Below are 15,922 nucleotides of genomic sequence, written 5' to 3'. Positions count from 1 at the left end.
CGGCAGGATGAACCTGGTTCTGGGGATATCTCTGGCGGTTTTGTGGGGCAGTCTCAAGAGGGCTCGTCTCAGATTCAGAGAAGGGGAAATAAGACAGCGAGTCGTACCTAGCTTCATGTAACTAAAAAGCATGTGTTCACTCAACAGAAGTTTCTTGTTTCAGAGGTTGATGTAAAGGCAAAGGTGGTAGTACCAAAAGAGGTGTTTTTTGGGGCGAAGCCTCTTTGGGAAGATTTTTTGATTGGGAGGTTTTTGAATATGAAGGCTCCACATGTTGGGAAAATTCACATGATTGTGAACAAGATCTGGCGTTTGGGAGACAAGTCTTCCCTCATAGATGTCTATGCAGTGAATGATTCCACAGTGAAGTTTTCAATCCGGCATGAGGGGATGCGCAATCGAATTTTGAATAGAGGAATGTGGAATATTACAGATATACCTATGATAGTGTCGAAATGATCTCCATTCACGGAAGACACGCAGCCAGCAATGAAGTCGATTCCATTGTGGGTTACTCTCACCAATGTTCCGCCCACTATGTTCACGGATAAGGGTCTAGAGTTTTTGTCCAGTGTTGTTGGTAAACCTATCAGACTGCATCCAAAAACGGATACTTGCGTTAGCTTTGATGAGGCTCACATCTTGGTTGAAGCGGGTTTGACAGAAGAACTTCTGGTGGAGTATGTGTTCACGGGGGAGGAAGAAGGCGAGTTGGATACAACCGTACAGTGTGCTTACCTGTGGTTACCACCACGATGTAGCTTCTGTAAGAAGTGGGGGCACCGCAAGGAATCATGCCTCTCTGCCGTGAGTATTTCTGCGTCTTCTGTGACAGTTGCTGATGGGCAATCTGGAGATGCATCTAGTCTAGTTTTGGAGCTCAAATCCTCAGCTCTAGCCTGTGAAACGGCGAAGGCTCCGGATACCTCTACTGTTTTGCCACCTCGTTTATCTACGGAACAGCCGGTGGCTGTGGTTTCTACTTCTACGACTATTGCTCCAGTTGTGGATTCTACTGACATCAATGAGCAACCTTGGATTACACCTACGAAATCTGGCTGAAGCTCTGCTAAGATCTCTGATGGGGTGCCTGATGCATCCACTACAAGAAAAGTGAGTATTAATAGCGCGTCATATCCGCTATGGTAGGATTCCATAGCGCTCTTACGGACGTTGTCTATACGCCCGTTATAAAAAGTATGAGACTTTTAATAACGTTTTTCCGAAACGCTATATTTAGGTTCATTTAACATAACGGTTTTTTATTCAATATATAAGTTTATAATAACGCTTTTTGTATGCGATATTATACTTTATAATAGCATTTTTTCCTATGCAATATTAAATTATATAATAACGTTTTACGTGTGTAATTTAAAAGTATAGAATAGCATTTTTCTTTTGTTATTAAGATTATTAAAAAAAATTTTATTTTTATTTTTTTATCATTATCATAATGCTATTATTTAGTGGTCTTTTATACAAAATTAAAATTGGGAAAATCTGATAAAACACAAATTTTAAATAGTATCAAAATGTATTACAAAAGGCCACTCACACAGTAACACAAAAGCAAAAAGTTTGAGGTTCAAAACAACACAATGTAACAAGTTCTTGCATCACTTAAATTCAATCTTGTCATTAGGCCAAGCAACCGTTGTACCTATAGCATCAGCAACACACTCGATTTCAGAATTTGGTCTCCACACTTTAGCATCTTCATTCTTTGACACATCTACCTAAACCTTGCTAGCATTATGACCTAATGGGATGAAGTTTACTCGATCATCTAGGTCAGTTGAACAAACATGACCTTCTGCAACAATTTCTCCGGAACCGCTGCAATCGAACAAGATACATTTCTTTTGGGAACTTCTTGTGCTACTAGCGCTTTTAGTTGTACCCTGGTGGACAAATTGTCAAATACATCCATCAGATATCTAGTAACGTCTTAAAAATGAAGGAAAAACAGAGTAAGCAGATATTAACCTCATGTGATGATTATGCTGAAACATCTGGTACAGATGTGTTGGCATCGCATCCAATCTTATCAAGTGGCCATGCGATGGTCTCAATTAGAACATCACCAAGTACTGCCATATCAATACTTGGTCTCAACAAAAAAGCATCATGATGAATCACCGTGAGAACCTTAACAATTGCAGGATTAGGACCCAGAGTGATATGGTTCACCTTGTCAGTTGGGTCAACTGAACAAATTACACCCTCACCAATAATTTCAGTTACATTCCAAGCAAAGATGTTGCATTTATCATTTGTTTCATCGGATGCCTAAAGATATTCATATATTAGTTACTATCCACAATGATATGAACTATAAAATATGATATACTTCGAGAATTTACCTCAGGCTTATGTCCCGTTGTGGAGATGTTGTCTGAAGCCAAAATTAGCCTTTCAGCTGGCCAAGGAATTTCAAGTCCGATAGCTTCAGTAATGGTGTAAAGCGTTTTGGTAGGCCTCCATACAAATGCATCTGGCTTTGTAGCAGTGTGAGCAATAATAGCTGCTGCGTCTGGACCGAGTTGAATACGACCAATCATATAGTTTGGGTCAGACGAGCAGAATTCCCCTTCCCCCACAACAACTTCTGGCCCGCACCAAGCCAATATCTTACACTTAATTCCTCCTTTGTTTGTGATTGAAACATTAGACTGAGCATCGAACTCTACACCGGATGGCTGAAAAACAGAATTGGTTAATTAAACATTACCCATTACTAGCCATTATCAAAAAACAAGTGTGAAACTTACCCTTCTTCCAGATAGTAAACAACGAACATCATTATGCAATTCTACTATCTTGCCCAGCATTTCAGCTTGTGAAGCCTCAAGCTTCTGAACATGTGCGTCTCTAGCGTTAATATACTCCAGCTTGTTTAGACTAATCCCTCTGTCCATCCCTCTAACTCTTCCATATCTATCTTTCCCTAAAACTTGACTGATAGCATCTTCTCTTACATTTTCAGTAGTGGTGGAGTCCATTTGACTATCAATTGATCGTATCTTCTCCTGGTACAAATATTAGTGAACAATATCAGTTAACCAGTTTATCATGATTCTAAAATAAAAATATATTGGCTAACACTCAAAGAACTATTCTTACAATTGTATCTTGAAATTCTGGCTTCACAGGTCTCCCATCAGAGTGAGTGTGTCCAGCTAACCACACCTTACTTCTTGTAACCTTCCTTGGGTCAGGACTCTTTTTCTTCTATTAAAGTTTTAACAAAGTATGTAACCATTACAAGCTTGACACTTTAAACGTGCAATATACACGAGAAAGACACACATACCATTTCCATAGATAGACGAAACATGCCCTTACAGCTGGTTATGTGAAGAATTTGAGACTTCCTTAGGTTTCTGTATTTCTCATTTTTAACCTGCAGTATTTTAAAGTTAATTACTCTTGTAGCAAGTAAAATGAACTATAAGAGAAAATTGTAATAAGTACATAACCTTAAAAGCAGGGGATGTCCTACTCTTCACCCAATTGTTCCAAGATGATAGAGACTGAATGTTGCTTGGTTTTAACTTAAGCCTCTCAATGCCACTCTTACATTTTTTAATTTTAGTAACAAACCTACATTTATAAGCCCTCCAGCTTGCACCCATCTGTTTGAAAACACTGTGTCTTTGCCAACCTTCCTCCAGATTAAACCTTGCCTACACAAATGTACAGAAAACTTAAACACTGAGTTAGGTTAAAATATTGAAATCACATTCATAATAGCATAAACACTTAGTACCTTAATTTCCTCCCACATTATGTCCTTAGTTGCACAATCAACTGCCCTCCAATCGTCAAATAGTACCGGTACATGCTCCCTCACAAGAGCACCAAGAAACGATGAAAGTGTCACTGATCCTGGGCCTGAATGTTTGCCAATAGCTGAGAAATCCACATCTACCTTCTCCATAGCATCTTTTGCCAATTTACGCATCTTAGTTGGTCCTCGTGTTCTCTTTTTGTTGTTTGCAGTCTGCGTCGTTTCCCTCTCTTGTTGTTCAGACTCAGTTTCCTTCTCTGGTTGCTTAGTCTCCATTTCCGTCTCTGGTTGCTCAGTCTCTGTTTCCTCATTAACTTGTTTGCGCTTGCTACGTCGGACACTAGGCTCAGTTGCTTTCATGTTTCACCCTTCAACAACAACAATCATCATTAGTAAAAACTCTTATATAATTATTCACAACTCTACAACACAGGAGCACTAGTTGATATTATTATATTAAAATCCCTTCACAGTCATCCCTAACACAAAAACTTTCATCATCAGACGCTTGATTATTCACATCTTGCTACACGATTGATACTGATCCACTAACAAATTCCTCTTCTGTCTCCAATTCATGATAACCTCTAGGTGGCGCCTGCATAACAACATACCAAGATGAAGAATCAACTTCTCTAGAGTAAAAAACTTGTTTTGCTTGTGATGACATAATGTATAGATCTTGTAGAAAAGATGACTGGTTCATATGGAGGTTCACAAGAGTGAAGCTGTCTTCTTCCTTTACACCATACCCTCTGTTTGCCCAACTGCACTTGAATAGTGGAACTTGGAACATGTGATAGTCAAGCATAATGATCTCCTTTATCACTCCGTAGTACACAACCATGTCAGCCATTTGTCTACTATCTCGAGCACTAGATCTACACATACTGAAAGCTTCGTATGTCACTCTACTGTTCTGAGTCATTCCCTCTACGTCATCTCTATGAAATCGATGGCCGTTAATGACATATCCCTTGTAGCTTTGAGCCGTAGGTCGTGGACCAAATGCTAACCATCTAAGCTTGGTTAAATGACCCTCTGAGTTTGTAGGTATCTAAACATAAAGTTACATTATTTGCCAGTCAATGATAAATAAAGAGATAGAATAGAAAGTGATAATATGATAGTATAATTTGTACAAACCTTTGCTTTTATCCACTTTGCAAACCGGTCAGTATGAAGTTTCCAATAATAAGTCTCATCTCTTGTACATCGTAAATTAGTAGCTTGCAATTCTTCCAAATGCAGTCTGAGTCACAAAGATTAACAAGATGTTATTCATAGATTCTTAACTGATCGATGGCAAATTAACAATGTCAAATAGAGGTAAACTTACTCAATATAAGGATCCATAATCGCTGTATTCATTTAAACATACCGATGAGCTATGTCTAGCCCTTTAGATGAAAGTGTTACTTCCATCAGTTTTTGTAGTGGACGACCTTCTAGAATATGTTTATCACATTCAACATCTTCATTACGGTTGATGGCTTCTTGTATTGGTAGAGTGCTCTTAAGAAACTCTAAACAAAAGGCAAGACATTCTTCAGCCAAATATGCCTCCACCAGACACGCTTCTGGCCTCGCAAAATTTTTTACATATGTCTTCAGTGTTTTCATGTACCTACAGGTCAATCCGAGAACATATTTGTCAATTAGGTTTACATTTAAAAACAAACTACAATATTATTTAAAAAATAAAAAAGAGTACCTCTCAAACGGATACATCCATCGAAAGTGTACAGGTCCACCCAACCGTGCTTCCCTCCCTAGGTGTAGAGGAAGGTGGAACATGATATCGAATAGTGAAGGAGGGAAAAACCGCTCCATTTGACACATTGTTTCTACAAATTCAGGCTCAAGAGTAATAAGCTTTTCTGGATCAATCACACTCTGGCATAACCGGTTGAAATAGTTGCATAAACGAGTAATAGCATGTAACACCCGCGCACCATTTTTGTTATCTGGTGAGGGTGTCGATCGACACCACAGGAGGTGTCGATCGACACTGATTGTTTCTGGTTCGACTGGTTCGACTTAATTGTCGATTTGGACCGGTTTGGTTTAGGGAAAACCACTAAACCGAGATATTTAAGTGTTTTGTCGACCAGAAGGGTTTTGGGAAGTTCTTTTGTCGCCGTTTATCATTTTTGGGAAAAGAAAGAGAGAAAAAGTGTTCTTGAGCTTTTGGGAAGAGATTGGGAGATTCCTTGCTGTTCTTGAGAGATTTGGAGCTAGGAAAGAGTTAGAAGCTTGCTAGGAGGGTTGGATTCGTTGCTATTGGTCTGAATCTTCCTGCAAAGAGGTGAGTGCATGACCATGGCTAATCTAAGCCTTTGATTTCCTTGTTCTTGCTTGTTTGTTGTTGTTTTGTGTGTTTTTCTTGCTGGGATTGGTGGCTACAGGTTCCTTTGGACGTATTTGGCTTGGGTTATGAGTATTGGGCGATTGGGAGGAGTTTGGGAGCGAGATTCGACTCTCGGCTTCGAGCGGATCGCGATTGCAGAGGGAGTGTCGATCGACACCAATTGGTGTCGGTCGACACCAGCAAGTTGGGCATCAATCGACACTGTGGGGTAGTGTCGGTCGACACCAAGGCCAGTGTCGGTCGACACTTGGCTGGTGTCAGTCGACACCTCCCTTCTAGCGAGACGATGTTTGATTTTCTGGTTTGTTTGTTTTGTTTGTTGCCTGTTTGGAACTTTGGAATCATTGTTGCTTGTGTGTATAGCCCAGTAGATGGGAGGATTGCCTCACTGAGTGTTTATGTGTTTATCAAATACTCATGCATCTCAATTTGTGTTTGCGGTGCAGGTAAAGGCAAAGTATGATCGTGGAATCAAGGCAATGAAGAGGAGGATGTTCTAGAGACTCGATTGGATGTTGTCTGGCATTGCTAGGTTGCTAGAGTTGAGTCATTAGAAACATTGCTAGATTGCTGGTTCCATGTTTCTTGTTGTTTGGTATTTGGATATTGCTTATGCTATGATATTGGATTGCTATTGGATTATTATTGGATTATTATTGGATATTGGTTTTGTTATTCCGCTGTTGTCTGTGAATGTGGTTAGTTGGCTATTGGGTATGGGACCACTAGTTGTAGTTTATCTATTGTATTATAATTATTATTTATTATTCAAAAAAAAAGGTCGGTCTTTTCATTTTGGTATCAGAGCCCTTACGGTTCTAGGTTTGGGTTCACTAGGTTTCTGTTGTGATGTTTGGGATTGCATGTCTTGTTGATTATGTGATTTAGTCAATTGTGTGTGGCATGGAGTCCTAGAACATCCTCTTCGAGCCGACTGTGTGATTCCACGGTGAGTTTATGTTTCTGTGTTATAATAGAAATTGTTTGCTTAGTCTTTTGTTCATGGTAGTGCAGGTGGCTAGAGATGGTGCTGTTGCTGGTCGTGGTCATGGACGCGGACGTGGTCATGGACGCGGACGTGGTCGTGGTAGGGGCAGAGTCCCAGAGGTTAGTAAGGCTGAGGACCAGAGTGTGACAGCTGAGCCGGTACCACTGGTGGTAACCGCTCCAACACCTGTGCTAGCATAGCCGCAACATCAGTACCAGGGATTCCTCTCACTAGAACTCCCACACCTGGAGCCCTAGCATCCTCAGCCACTGGAGGTCAGCTGGTGGCACGGATTGAGCAGGCACCACGGGTTTACACGACAGCAGAGACTAGTGGAACCAGTGTCGGGGTGATCACATGTATAATTTATGGTACTTAAACTTTGTGAATTTTAGTAGGTTCATATTTTATGTTTTTCATGTGATAAAGTGCTAGGTTCTCAACACATGAGGTTTGTGTAGGGACCTTGTTGGTGGGCGGGTTTAAGTCCCATGTTATGTTTGATTCTAGAGCTTCTCATAGCTTTATTACTCCGGAGTGTGCAGAGAGTGCAGGAATCAGTGGGGATCCCGGGGAGCATTCAGGAGTTGTCAGAGTTGCGGGAGGCAAGTTCCTGAGAGTTACTGGACGAGCTAGAGGAATTGATATTCAGATCGCAGGAGAGTCATGGCCAGCAGATTTGCTTATCAATCCAGTGGAGCTATATGATGTTATTCTCGGGATGGATTGGTTGCATCAGCATATGGTGCATTTGGATGGCCATCGGGGTAGAGTGGAGTTTGAGCGTCCAGGAGAGAAGTTGGTTTTTCAGGGTACTAGATCGACTTCGGAGAGTCTCGTGATCTCAGCCATTCAGGCTGGGAAGATGATCGAGAAGAGCACTGAGGCTTATTTGGTTACTATATCTATGCCAGAGTCAGTGGAGAAGTCTACGGTTAGTGGTATTCCGGTAGTGGAGGAGTTTGAGGATGTGTTTCAGTCTTTGCAGGGATTACCACCATCTCGGTCTGATCCTTTTACCATTGAACTGGAACCAGGGACGACGCCGTTATCCAAGGCTCCTTACAGAATGGCTCCAACAGAGATGGCAGAGCTGAAGAAGCAGCTAGAAGATTTGTTGAGTAAGGGATTCATCCGTCCTAGTGTATCAGCGTGGGGAGCACCGGTGTTGTTTGTCAAGAAGAAGGATGGGAGTTTCCGTTTGTGCATTGATTATCGGAGTTTGAACCGGGTTACTGTGAAGAACAAGTACCCTCTTCCCAGGATCGATGAGTTGTTGGATCAGTTGAGGGGTGCTACTTGGTTCTCTAAGGTAGATCTGGCATCGGGTTATCATCAGATACCGATAGATGAGGCAGATGTGAGGAAGACTGCTTTCAGGACGTGGTATGGGCATTATGAGTTTGTGGTGATGCCTTTCGGGTTGACTAACGCGCCAACAGCGTTTATGAGATTGATGAATAGTGTGTTTCAGGAGTTTCTGGATGTGTCTGTCATCATTTTCATCGACGATATTCTGGTTTATTCTAAGAGTCCTGAGGAGCATACAGTTTATTTGAGGGCAATTCTGGAGAAGCTGCGGGAGCAGAAGTTGTTTGTCAAGTTGAGCAAGTGTAGTTTTTGGCAGCGTGAGATTGGTTTTCTGGGTCATATTGTTTCTGCAGAGGGGGTTTCTGTAGATCCGGAGAAGATTCAGGCGATCAGGGATTGGCCTAGACCGCAGAATGCCACAGAGATCAGGAGTTTCCTTGGTTTGGCAGGTTACTACAGGAGGTTTGTGCAAGGTTTTGCAAGTAGAGCACGCCCTATGACTAAGTTGACAGGGAAGGATGTTCCTTTTGTTTGGTCACAGGAGTGTGAGGAGGGCTTTGAAAGCCTTAAGGAGATGTTGACTACTATGCCAGTGTTGGCTTTGCCTGAGCAGGGAGAACCCTATGTGGTTTATACTGATGCATCTAGAGTTGGTTTGGGGTGTGTGTTGATGCAGCATGGGAAGGTGATTGCCTATGCTTCGTGGCAGTTGCGGAAGCATGAGGGCAACTATCCTACTCATGATTTGAAATGGCTGTTGTAGTCTTTGCCCTGAAGATTTGGAGATCTTATCTTTATGGTGGAAAGGTAGAGGTGTTTACAGATCATAAGAGCCTTAAGTATATATTCACTCAGCCTGAGCTGAACTTGAGACAGATGCGGTGGATGGAGCTTGTGGCGGATTATGATTTGGAGATAGCCTATCACCCTGGTAAGGCTAACACGGTTGCAGATGCTCTGAATCGGAGGAGGGTAGCTTCGGCTCAGGAGCAGGAGATGGAGTCTCTGGTAGGAGATCAGTGCTTTGAGTCTGTGTGCTGTTTCACAGAAACTGTTGGGTTTGGAAGCAGTTGATAGAGCAGATCTTCTAAGTAGGGTGCGGTTAGCTCAGGAGAAGGATTTGGGGCTGGTGAATGCCTCAAAGGATGTGGATTCAGAGTATCAGGTCTCAGATAATGGTACTATCTTGGTGCATGGTCGGGTTTGTGTGCCCAAGGATGAGGAGTTGAGACAGGAGATCATGCGAGAGGCTCATGCGAGCAGGTTTTCTATTCATCGAGGAGCGACTAAGATGTACCGTGATCTCAAGAGGTACTATCATTGGGTCGGGATGAAGAAGGATGTGGCTAGATGGGTCTAGAGGTGTGATGTGTGTCAGCTAGTGAAGGCTGAGCATCAGGTTCCTGGCGGTTTTCTGAAGAGTCTACCCATTCCTGAGTGGAAGTGGGATATGATCACTATGGATTTTGTGGTAGGATTGCCAGTGTCACGGACTTTTGATGCTATTTGGGTCATTGTAGACCGGTTGACTAAGTAAGCACATTTTCTGGCCATTAAGAAGACTGATGGAGCTGCGATCTTGGCTAAGAAGTATGTGAGGGAGATAGTCAGGTTGCATGGGGTGCCTGCGAGTATTGTGTCTGACAGGGATTCTAAGTTCACTTCGGTGTTCTGGAAGGCATTTCAGGCAGAGATGGGCACTAAGGTGCATATGAGTACAGCTTATCATCTCAGACAGATGGACAGTCTGAGAGGACGATCCAGACGATGGAGGATTTGCTGAGGATGTGTGTGTTGGATTGGGGTGGCCATTGGGCAGATCACCTGAACCTGGTAGAGTTTGCTTACAACAACAGTTATCAGGCGAGTATTAAGATGGCTCCTTATGAGGCTTTGTATGTGAGGCCATGTCGTACACCATTATGCTGGACTCAGGTGGGGGAGAGGAGCATGTTTGGTGCTAGTTTTGTTCAGGAGACCTCAGAGAAGATTCATGTTCTCAAGCTGAACATGAAGGAGGCTCAGGATAGAAAGAGGAGTTATGCTGATAGGAGGAGGAGAGATCTTGAGTTTCAGGTAGGAGACAGAGTGTACCTCAAGATGGCCATGTTGCAGGGTCCGAATAGGTCATTGACTGTGACTAAGTTGAGTCCGAGGTATATGGGTCCATTCAGAGTGATTGAGCGAGTTGGACCAGTGGCATATAGACTGGAGTTACCTGAGGTTATGCATGCGTTCCATAAGGTTTTCCATGTGTCTATGTTGCGGAAGTGTCTCCGTGAGGGAGAGCGGGTGTTGGGTAAGATTCCTGAGGATCTTCAGCCTAACATGACTTTGGATGCGAGACCAGTGAGGGTTCTCGGGAGGAGGATCAAGGAACTTCGGAAGAAGAAGATTCCTTTGATGAGACTCCTGTGGGACTGTGATGGCGTGGAGGAGCAGATTTGGGAGCCTGAGGCAAGGATGAAGGTAAGGTTCAAGAAGTTGTATGAGAAGCAAGCCGCGATTTGAGCTTGTTTAGCCTGGTCCCATCTGTAATTCGTGGCTGGAGCGGGAAGGTATTCCAGACCATCTCTCTTGTTTACTCGGTCGCTTGGGATGGTTGGTTGTGCGACTCAGTAACAAGATGAGGTGGTGCTCGGGGTACAAAGTTTCCATGAGACAGGGTTTTGGAGGAAAGTTTCCTGAAATGGAAAGTTTTACGGGAGTTAAAATTTGTCCATTTTAGCAGTGGAAAACCTTGGAGGGGCTTGTGTGGCCTTAGTGGCAGACTTTCGAGTCAGTGTGCCTGTGTGTTGCGGTCTTTTTAGACATTGTGTGGTCTTTGTGGCGGGCTGTTTAGCCGTGTGTGGCCTTTGTGGCGGGCTTTTTAGCCATTGTGTGGCCTTTGTGGCGAGCTGTTTAGTTAATTGTGTGGCCTTTGTGGCGGGCTGTTTAGCCAGAGTGCCTGTTTAGGCGGTCCTTCGGGACAGATGGTCTTTGTGACGGTCCTTCGGGACGAGTGGCCTTGGTGGCGGTCCTCTTTAAGACATTTTGTTTGGCCTTAGTGGCGGTCCTCTTTAGGACATTTTGTTTGGCCTTGGTGGCGGTCCTCTTTAGGACATTTTGTTTGGCCTTTGTGGCGGCCCTTGTGGCATGTTTATGATCATTGTGTGGTCATGAGGGATTCCAGTGAGGGGATATGTAGTTGGTAGGACATTGAGATGTTTTACGCGAGCCACGGGAAGGAAACCTGGATAGGGATAGGACTCAGATGTGTTCAGAATTGTTTGCTCGCGACTCTTGGAGGACTTAAGTTCTCCTAGTACTGCCATATTCAGAGACTTTGTGGCTTGGGAATATGGTTGGTATATCGACTTCGGATGACGATCCGGGGGTGCGCTGTAGGGTGGCAACCCGAGAGACGAGTTTGGATTTTCCTTATACATTAGGGCATGCGGGTCTAGGCCCGATGAGGAGCCAACATTATAGCATGCAGACTTAGGTCTGATGAGGAGCCAATAAAAACTCAAGGTTTAGGCCTATGAGTAAAGAAAAGTCCAAAAGTCGAGAGCAAATGACGCCTGGAGCGTGAGTTTATCGCCTAGAGGTGACCTTCTGCAGATCGGTCGGAGGAGTGCGGGCCGTGGAGACGGTTGCACGGGAGTCCTTGGCTGATGGTCGTTCGAGATTCGAGGACGAATCTAGATTGGTGGGGGAGAATTGTAACACCCGCGAACCATTTTTGGTATTTGGTGAGGGTGTTGATCAACACCACAGGAGGTGTCGATCGACAATGATTGTTTCTGGTTCGACCGGTTCGATTTAATTATCGATTTGGACCGGTTTGGTTTAGGGAAAACCACTAAACCGAGATATTTAAGTGTTTTGTCGACCAGAAGGGTTTTGGGAAGGTCTTTTGTCACCGTTTATCGTTTTTGAGAAAAGAAAGAGAGAAAAAGTGTTCTTGAGCTTTTGGGAAGAGATTGGGAGATTCCTTGCTGTTCTTGAGAGATTTGGAGCTAGGAAAGAGTTAGAAGCTTGCTAGGAGGGTTGGATTCGTTGCTATTGGTCTGAATCTTCCTGCAAAGAGGTGAGTGCATGACCATGGCTAATCTAAGCCTTTGATTTCCTTGTTCTTGCTTGTTTGTTGTTGTTTTGTGGGTTTTTCTTGCTGGGATAGGTTGCTACAGGTTCCTATGGACGTATTTGGCTTGGGTTATGAGTATTGGGTGATTGGGAGGAGTTTGGGAGCGAGATTCGACTCTCGGCTTCGAGCGGATTGCGCTTGTAGAGGGAGTGTCGATCGACACCAATTGGTTTGATTTCCCTCCCTTCCAGCGAGACGAAGTTTGATTTCCTCACACTCCCAGCAAGCTTCCCACACGTTCCTAGCTTTGAATCCTCACTCCCACAGCAAGATCTCACCCACAAAGGCTTGAAATCTCCCAAAAACTCACAAAAACTCAAGAACAACTTTTCTCTTGTTTCTTCTCTCTGTTAAGCGGCCAAAACAACCAAAACTCCACGACCTAGGTCGACTTGCCACTTAAATAATCCGGTTCTATGGTTTCCTTAAACCAAACCGACTAATATCGACAATTAAATCAATTTTGTCGAACCAGATAAACATTGGTGTCGACCAACACCCCCTTGGTGTCGATGGACACCCATCCCCAAAATAGACATTTTGGTTCGCGGATGTTATAATTCTCCCCCACCAACATAGATTCGTCCTTGAATCTCGAACAACTATCAGCCAAGGACTCCCGTGCAACTGTCTCCACGGCCCGCACTCCTCCGACTGATCTATGGAAGTCACCTCTAGGCGATAGACTCACGCTCCAGGCATTATTTGCTCTCGACTTTTGGACTTTCTTTTACTCATAGGCTTAAACCTTGAGTTTTTATTGGCTCCTCATCAGACCTAAGTCTGCATGCCATCATGTTGGCTCCTCATTGGGCCTAAGCCTGGATGCCATAATATATAAGGAAAATCCAATACTCGTCTCTCGGGTTGCCACCCTACAGCGCGCCCCCGGATCGTCATCCGAAGTCGATATACCAACCATACTCCTAAGCCAGAAAGTCTCTGAATATGGCAGTACTAGGAGAACCTAAGTTCCCCAAGAGTCGCGAGCAAATAATTCTGAACACGTCTGAGTCCTATCCCTATCCAAGTTTCCTTCCCGTGGCTCGCGTAAAACATCACAATGTCCTACCAATCACATATCCCCTCACAGGAATACCTCATGACCACACAAGGATCATATACCTGCCACAAGGTCAAACAATCTATCCTAAACAGGACTGTCACAAAGACCATCTGTCCTAAACAGGACCGTCACAAAGACCATCTGTCCTAAATAGGACCGTCACAAAGACCCTTTATCCTAAAAAGGACCGTCACAAAGACCATCTGTCCTAAACAGGACCGTCACAAAGACCATATGTCCTAAACAGGACTGTCACAAAGACCATCTGTCCTAAACATGACCGTCACAAAGACCATCTGTCCTAAACAAAACCATCACAAGGACCACACAATATCAAAAAAAGACTGCTACACACGGCACAATGACTCAAAAGTCCGCCACTAAGGCCACACAAGCCCCTCCAAGGCTCTCCACCACTAAAAATGGACAAATTCTAACTCATAAACACTTTCCATTTTTAGCACTTTCCACTTTTGGAAACTTCTATTTCAGAAAACTTTCCTCAAAAACCCCGCCTCACGGAAAATTTGTACCCCTAGCACCACCTCATCTTCTTACTGAGTCGCACAACCAACCACCCCAAGCGACCAAGTAACAAGAGAGATGAGCTGGAATACTCCATTCCCGCTCCAGCCACGGATTACAGATGGGACCAGGCTAGATAAGCTCAAATCGCGGCTTGCTTCTCATACCACTTCTTAAACCTTGCCTTCATCCTCGCCTCAGGCTCCCAAGTCTGGTCCTCCACACCATCGCAGTCCTAAAGGACTCTCATCAAAGGAATCTTCTTCTTCCGAAGTTCCTTGATCCTCCTCCCGAGAACCCTCACTGGTCTCGCCTCCAAAGTCATGTTAGGCTGAAGATCCTCAGGAATCTTAGCCAACACCCACTCTCCCTCACGGAGACACTTCCGCAACATAGACACATGGAAAACCTTATGGAACGCACGCATAACCTCAGGTAACTCCATTCTATATGCCACTAGTCCAACTCGCTCAATCACTCTGAACGGACCCGTATACCTCAGACTCAACTTAGTCTCAGTCAATGACCTGTTCGGACCCCGCAACATGGCCATCTTGAGGTACACTCTGTCTCCTACCTGAAACTCAAGATCTCTCCTCCTCCTATCAGCATAACTCCTCTGCCTATCTTGAGCCTCCTTCATGTTCAGCTTGAGAACCCAAATCTTCTATGAGGTCTCCTGAACAAAATCTGCCCCGAACATGCTCCTCTCCCCCACCTGAGTCCAGCATAAATGTGTACGACACGGCCTCCCATACAAAGCCTCATAAGGAGTCATCCCAATACTTGCCTGATAACTGTTGTAAGCAAACTCTACCAGGTTCAGGTGATCTGCCCAATGGCCATCCCAATCCAAAATACACATCCTCAGCAAATCCTCTAGCGTCTGGATCATCCTCTGCGACTGTCCATCTGTCTGGGGATGATATGCTGTACTCATATGCACCTTAGTGCCCATCTCTGCCTGAAATGCCTTCCAGAACACCGAAGTAAACTTAGAATCCCTATCAGACACAATACTCGCTGGCACCCCATGCAACCTGACTATCTCTCTCACATAATTCTTAGCCAAGACCGCTGCCTGAAATATGCTGACTTAGTCAACCGGTCCACAATGACCCAAATAGCATCAAACGTCATGGATACTGGCAAACCCACCACAAAGTCCATAGTAATCATATCCCACTTCTACTCAGAAATGGGTAGACTCTTCAGCAACCCGCTAGGAACCTGATGCTCAGCCTTCACTAGCTGACACACATCGCACCTCGCGACCCAACTAGCTACATCCTTCTTCATCCCGACCCAGTGATGGTACCTCATGAGATCATGGTACATCTTAGTCGCTCCTGGATGAATAGAAAACCTGCTCGCATGAGCCTCTCTCAGGATCTCCTGCCTTAACTCCTACTCTTTGGGCACACAAATCCGGCCGTACACCAAGATAGTACCATTATATGAGACCTGATACTCTGAATCCACATCCTTTGAGGCATTCACCAGCCCCAAATCCTTCTCCTGAGCCAACCGTACCCTACTCAGAAGATCTGCTCTATCAACCGCCTCCAAGCCCAACAGTTCCTGTAAAACAGCACACAACCTCAACGCACTGATCTCTTCTACCAGAGACACCATCTTTTGCTCCTGAGCCGAAAGCTACCCTTTTCCGACTCAGAGCATCTGCAACTGTGTTAGCCTTACCAGGATGATAGGCTATCTCCAAATCATAATCCGCCACC

General features: G+C 44.2%; 1 protein-coding gene and 1 pseudogene across 1 annotated transcript; both read right to left on the bottom strand.

Annotated features, from left to right (window-relative positions):
• Window positions 1-1,619: 1,619 nt before the first annotated feature.
• LOC104750353 (uncharacterized) lies at window positions 1,620-3,988 on the bottom strand. Its single transcript, XM_087467125.1, has 9 exons — window positions 3,773-3,988; window positions 3,483-3,689; window positions 3,317-3,406; window positions 3,127-3,234; window positions 2,775-3,032; window positions 2,367-2,687; window positions 2,023-2,292; window positions 1,809-1,904; window positions 1,620-1,739 (listed from the first exon to the last, which is right to left on the bottom strand). The coding sequence occupies exons 1-9, from the start codon at window positions 3,965-3,967 to the stop codon at window positions 1,620-1,622; spliced, it is 1,665 nt and encodes a 554-aa protein (XP_087323251.1). The 5' UTR covers window positions 3,968-3,988.
• Window positions 3,989-4,428: 440 nt separating this feature from the next.
• On the bottom strand, window positions 4,429-5,635 carry LOC147948478 (uncharacterized; annotated as a pseudogene).
• Between the last annotated feature and the right edge of the window lie 10,287 nt (window positions 5,636-15,922).

The sequence above is a fragment of the Camelina sativa genome, chromosome 2, assembly GCF_030686135.1.
Source record: "Camelina sativa cultivar CO46 ecotype springtype chromosome 2, ASM3068613v1".
In the NCBI taxonomy this organism is placed as follows: Eukaryota; Viridiplantae; Streptophyta; class Magnoliopsida; order Brassicales; family Brassicaceae; genus Camelina; species Camelina sativa.
This window is presented reverse-complemented; position numbering and strand designations above follow the sequence as displayed.

Coding starts and splice junctions, on each gene's coding strand:
- LOC104750353 (XM_087467125.1), bottom strand. CDS start 3,967: ATGCGTAAATTGGCAAAAGATGCTATGGAGAAGGTAGATGTGGATTTC. Junction 3,235..3,316: donor TTCGTCTATCTATGGAAATG/GTATGTGTGTCT, acceptor AAACTTTAATAG/AAGAAAAAGAGTCCTGACCC. Junction 1,740..1,808: donor AAATTGTTGCAGAAGGTCAT/GTTTGTTCAACT, acceptor AGCAAGGTTTAG/GTAGATGTGTCAAAGAATGA.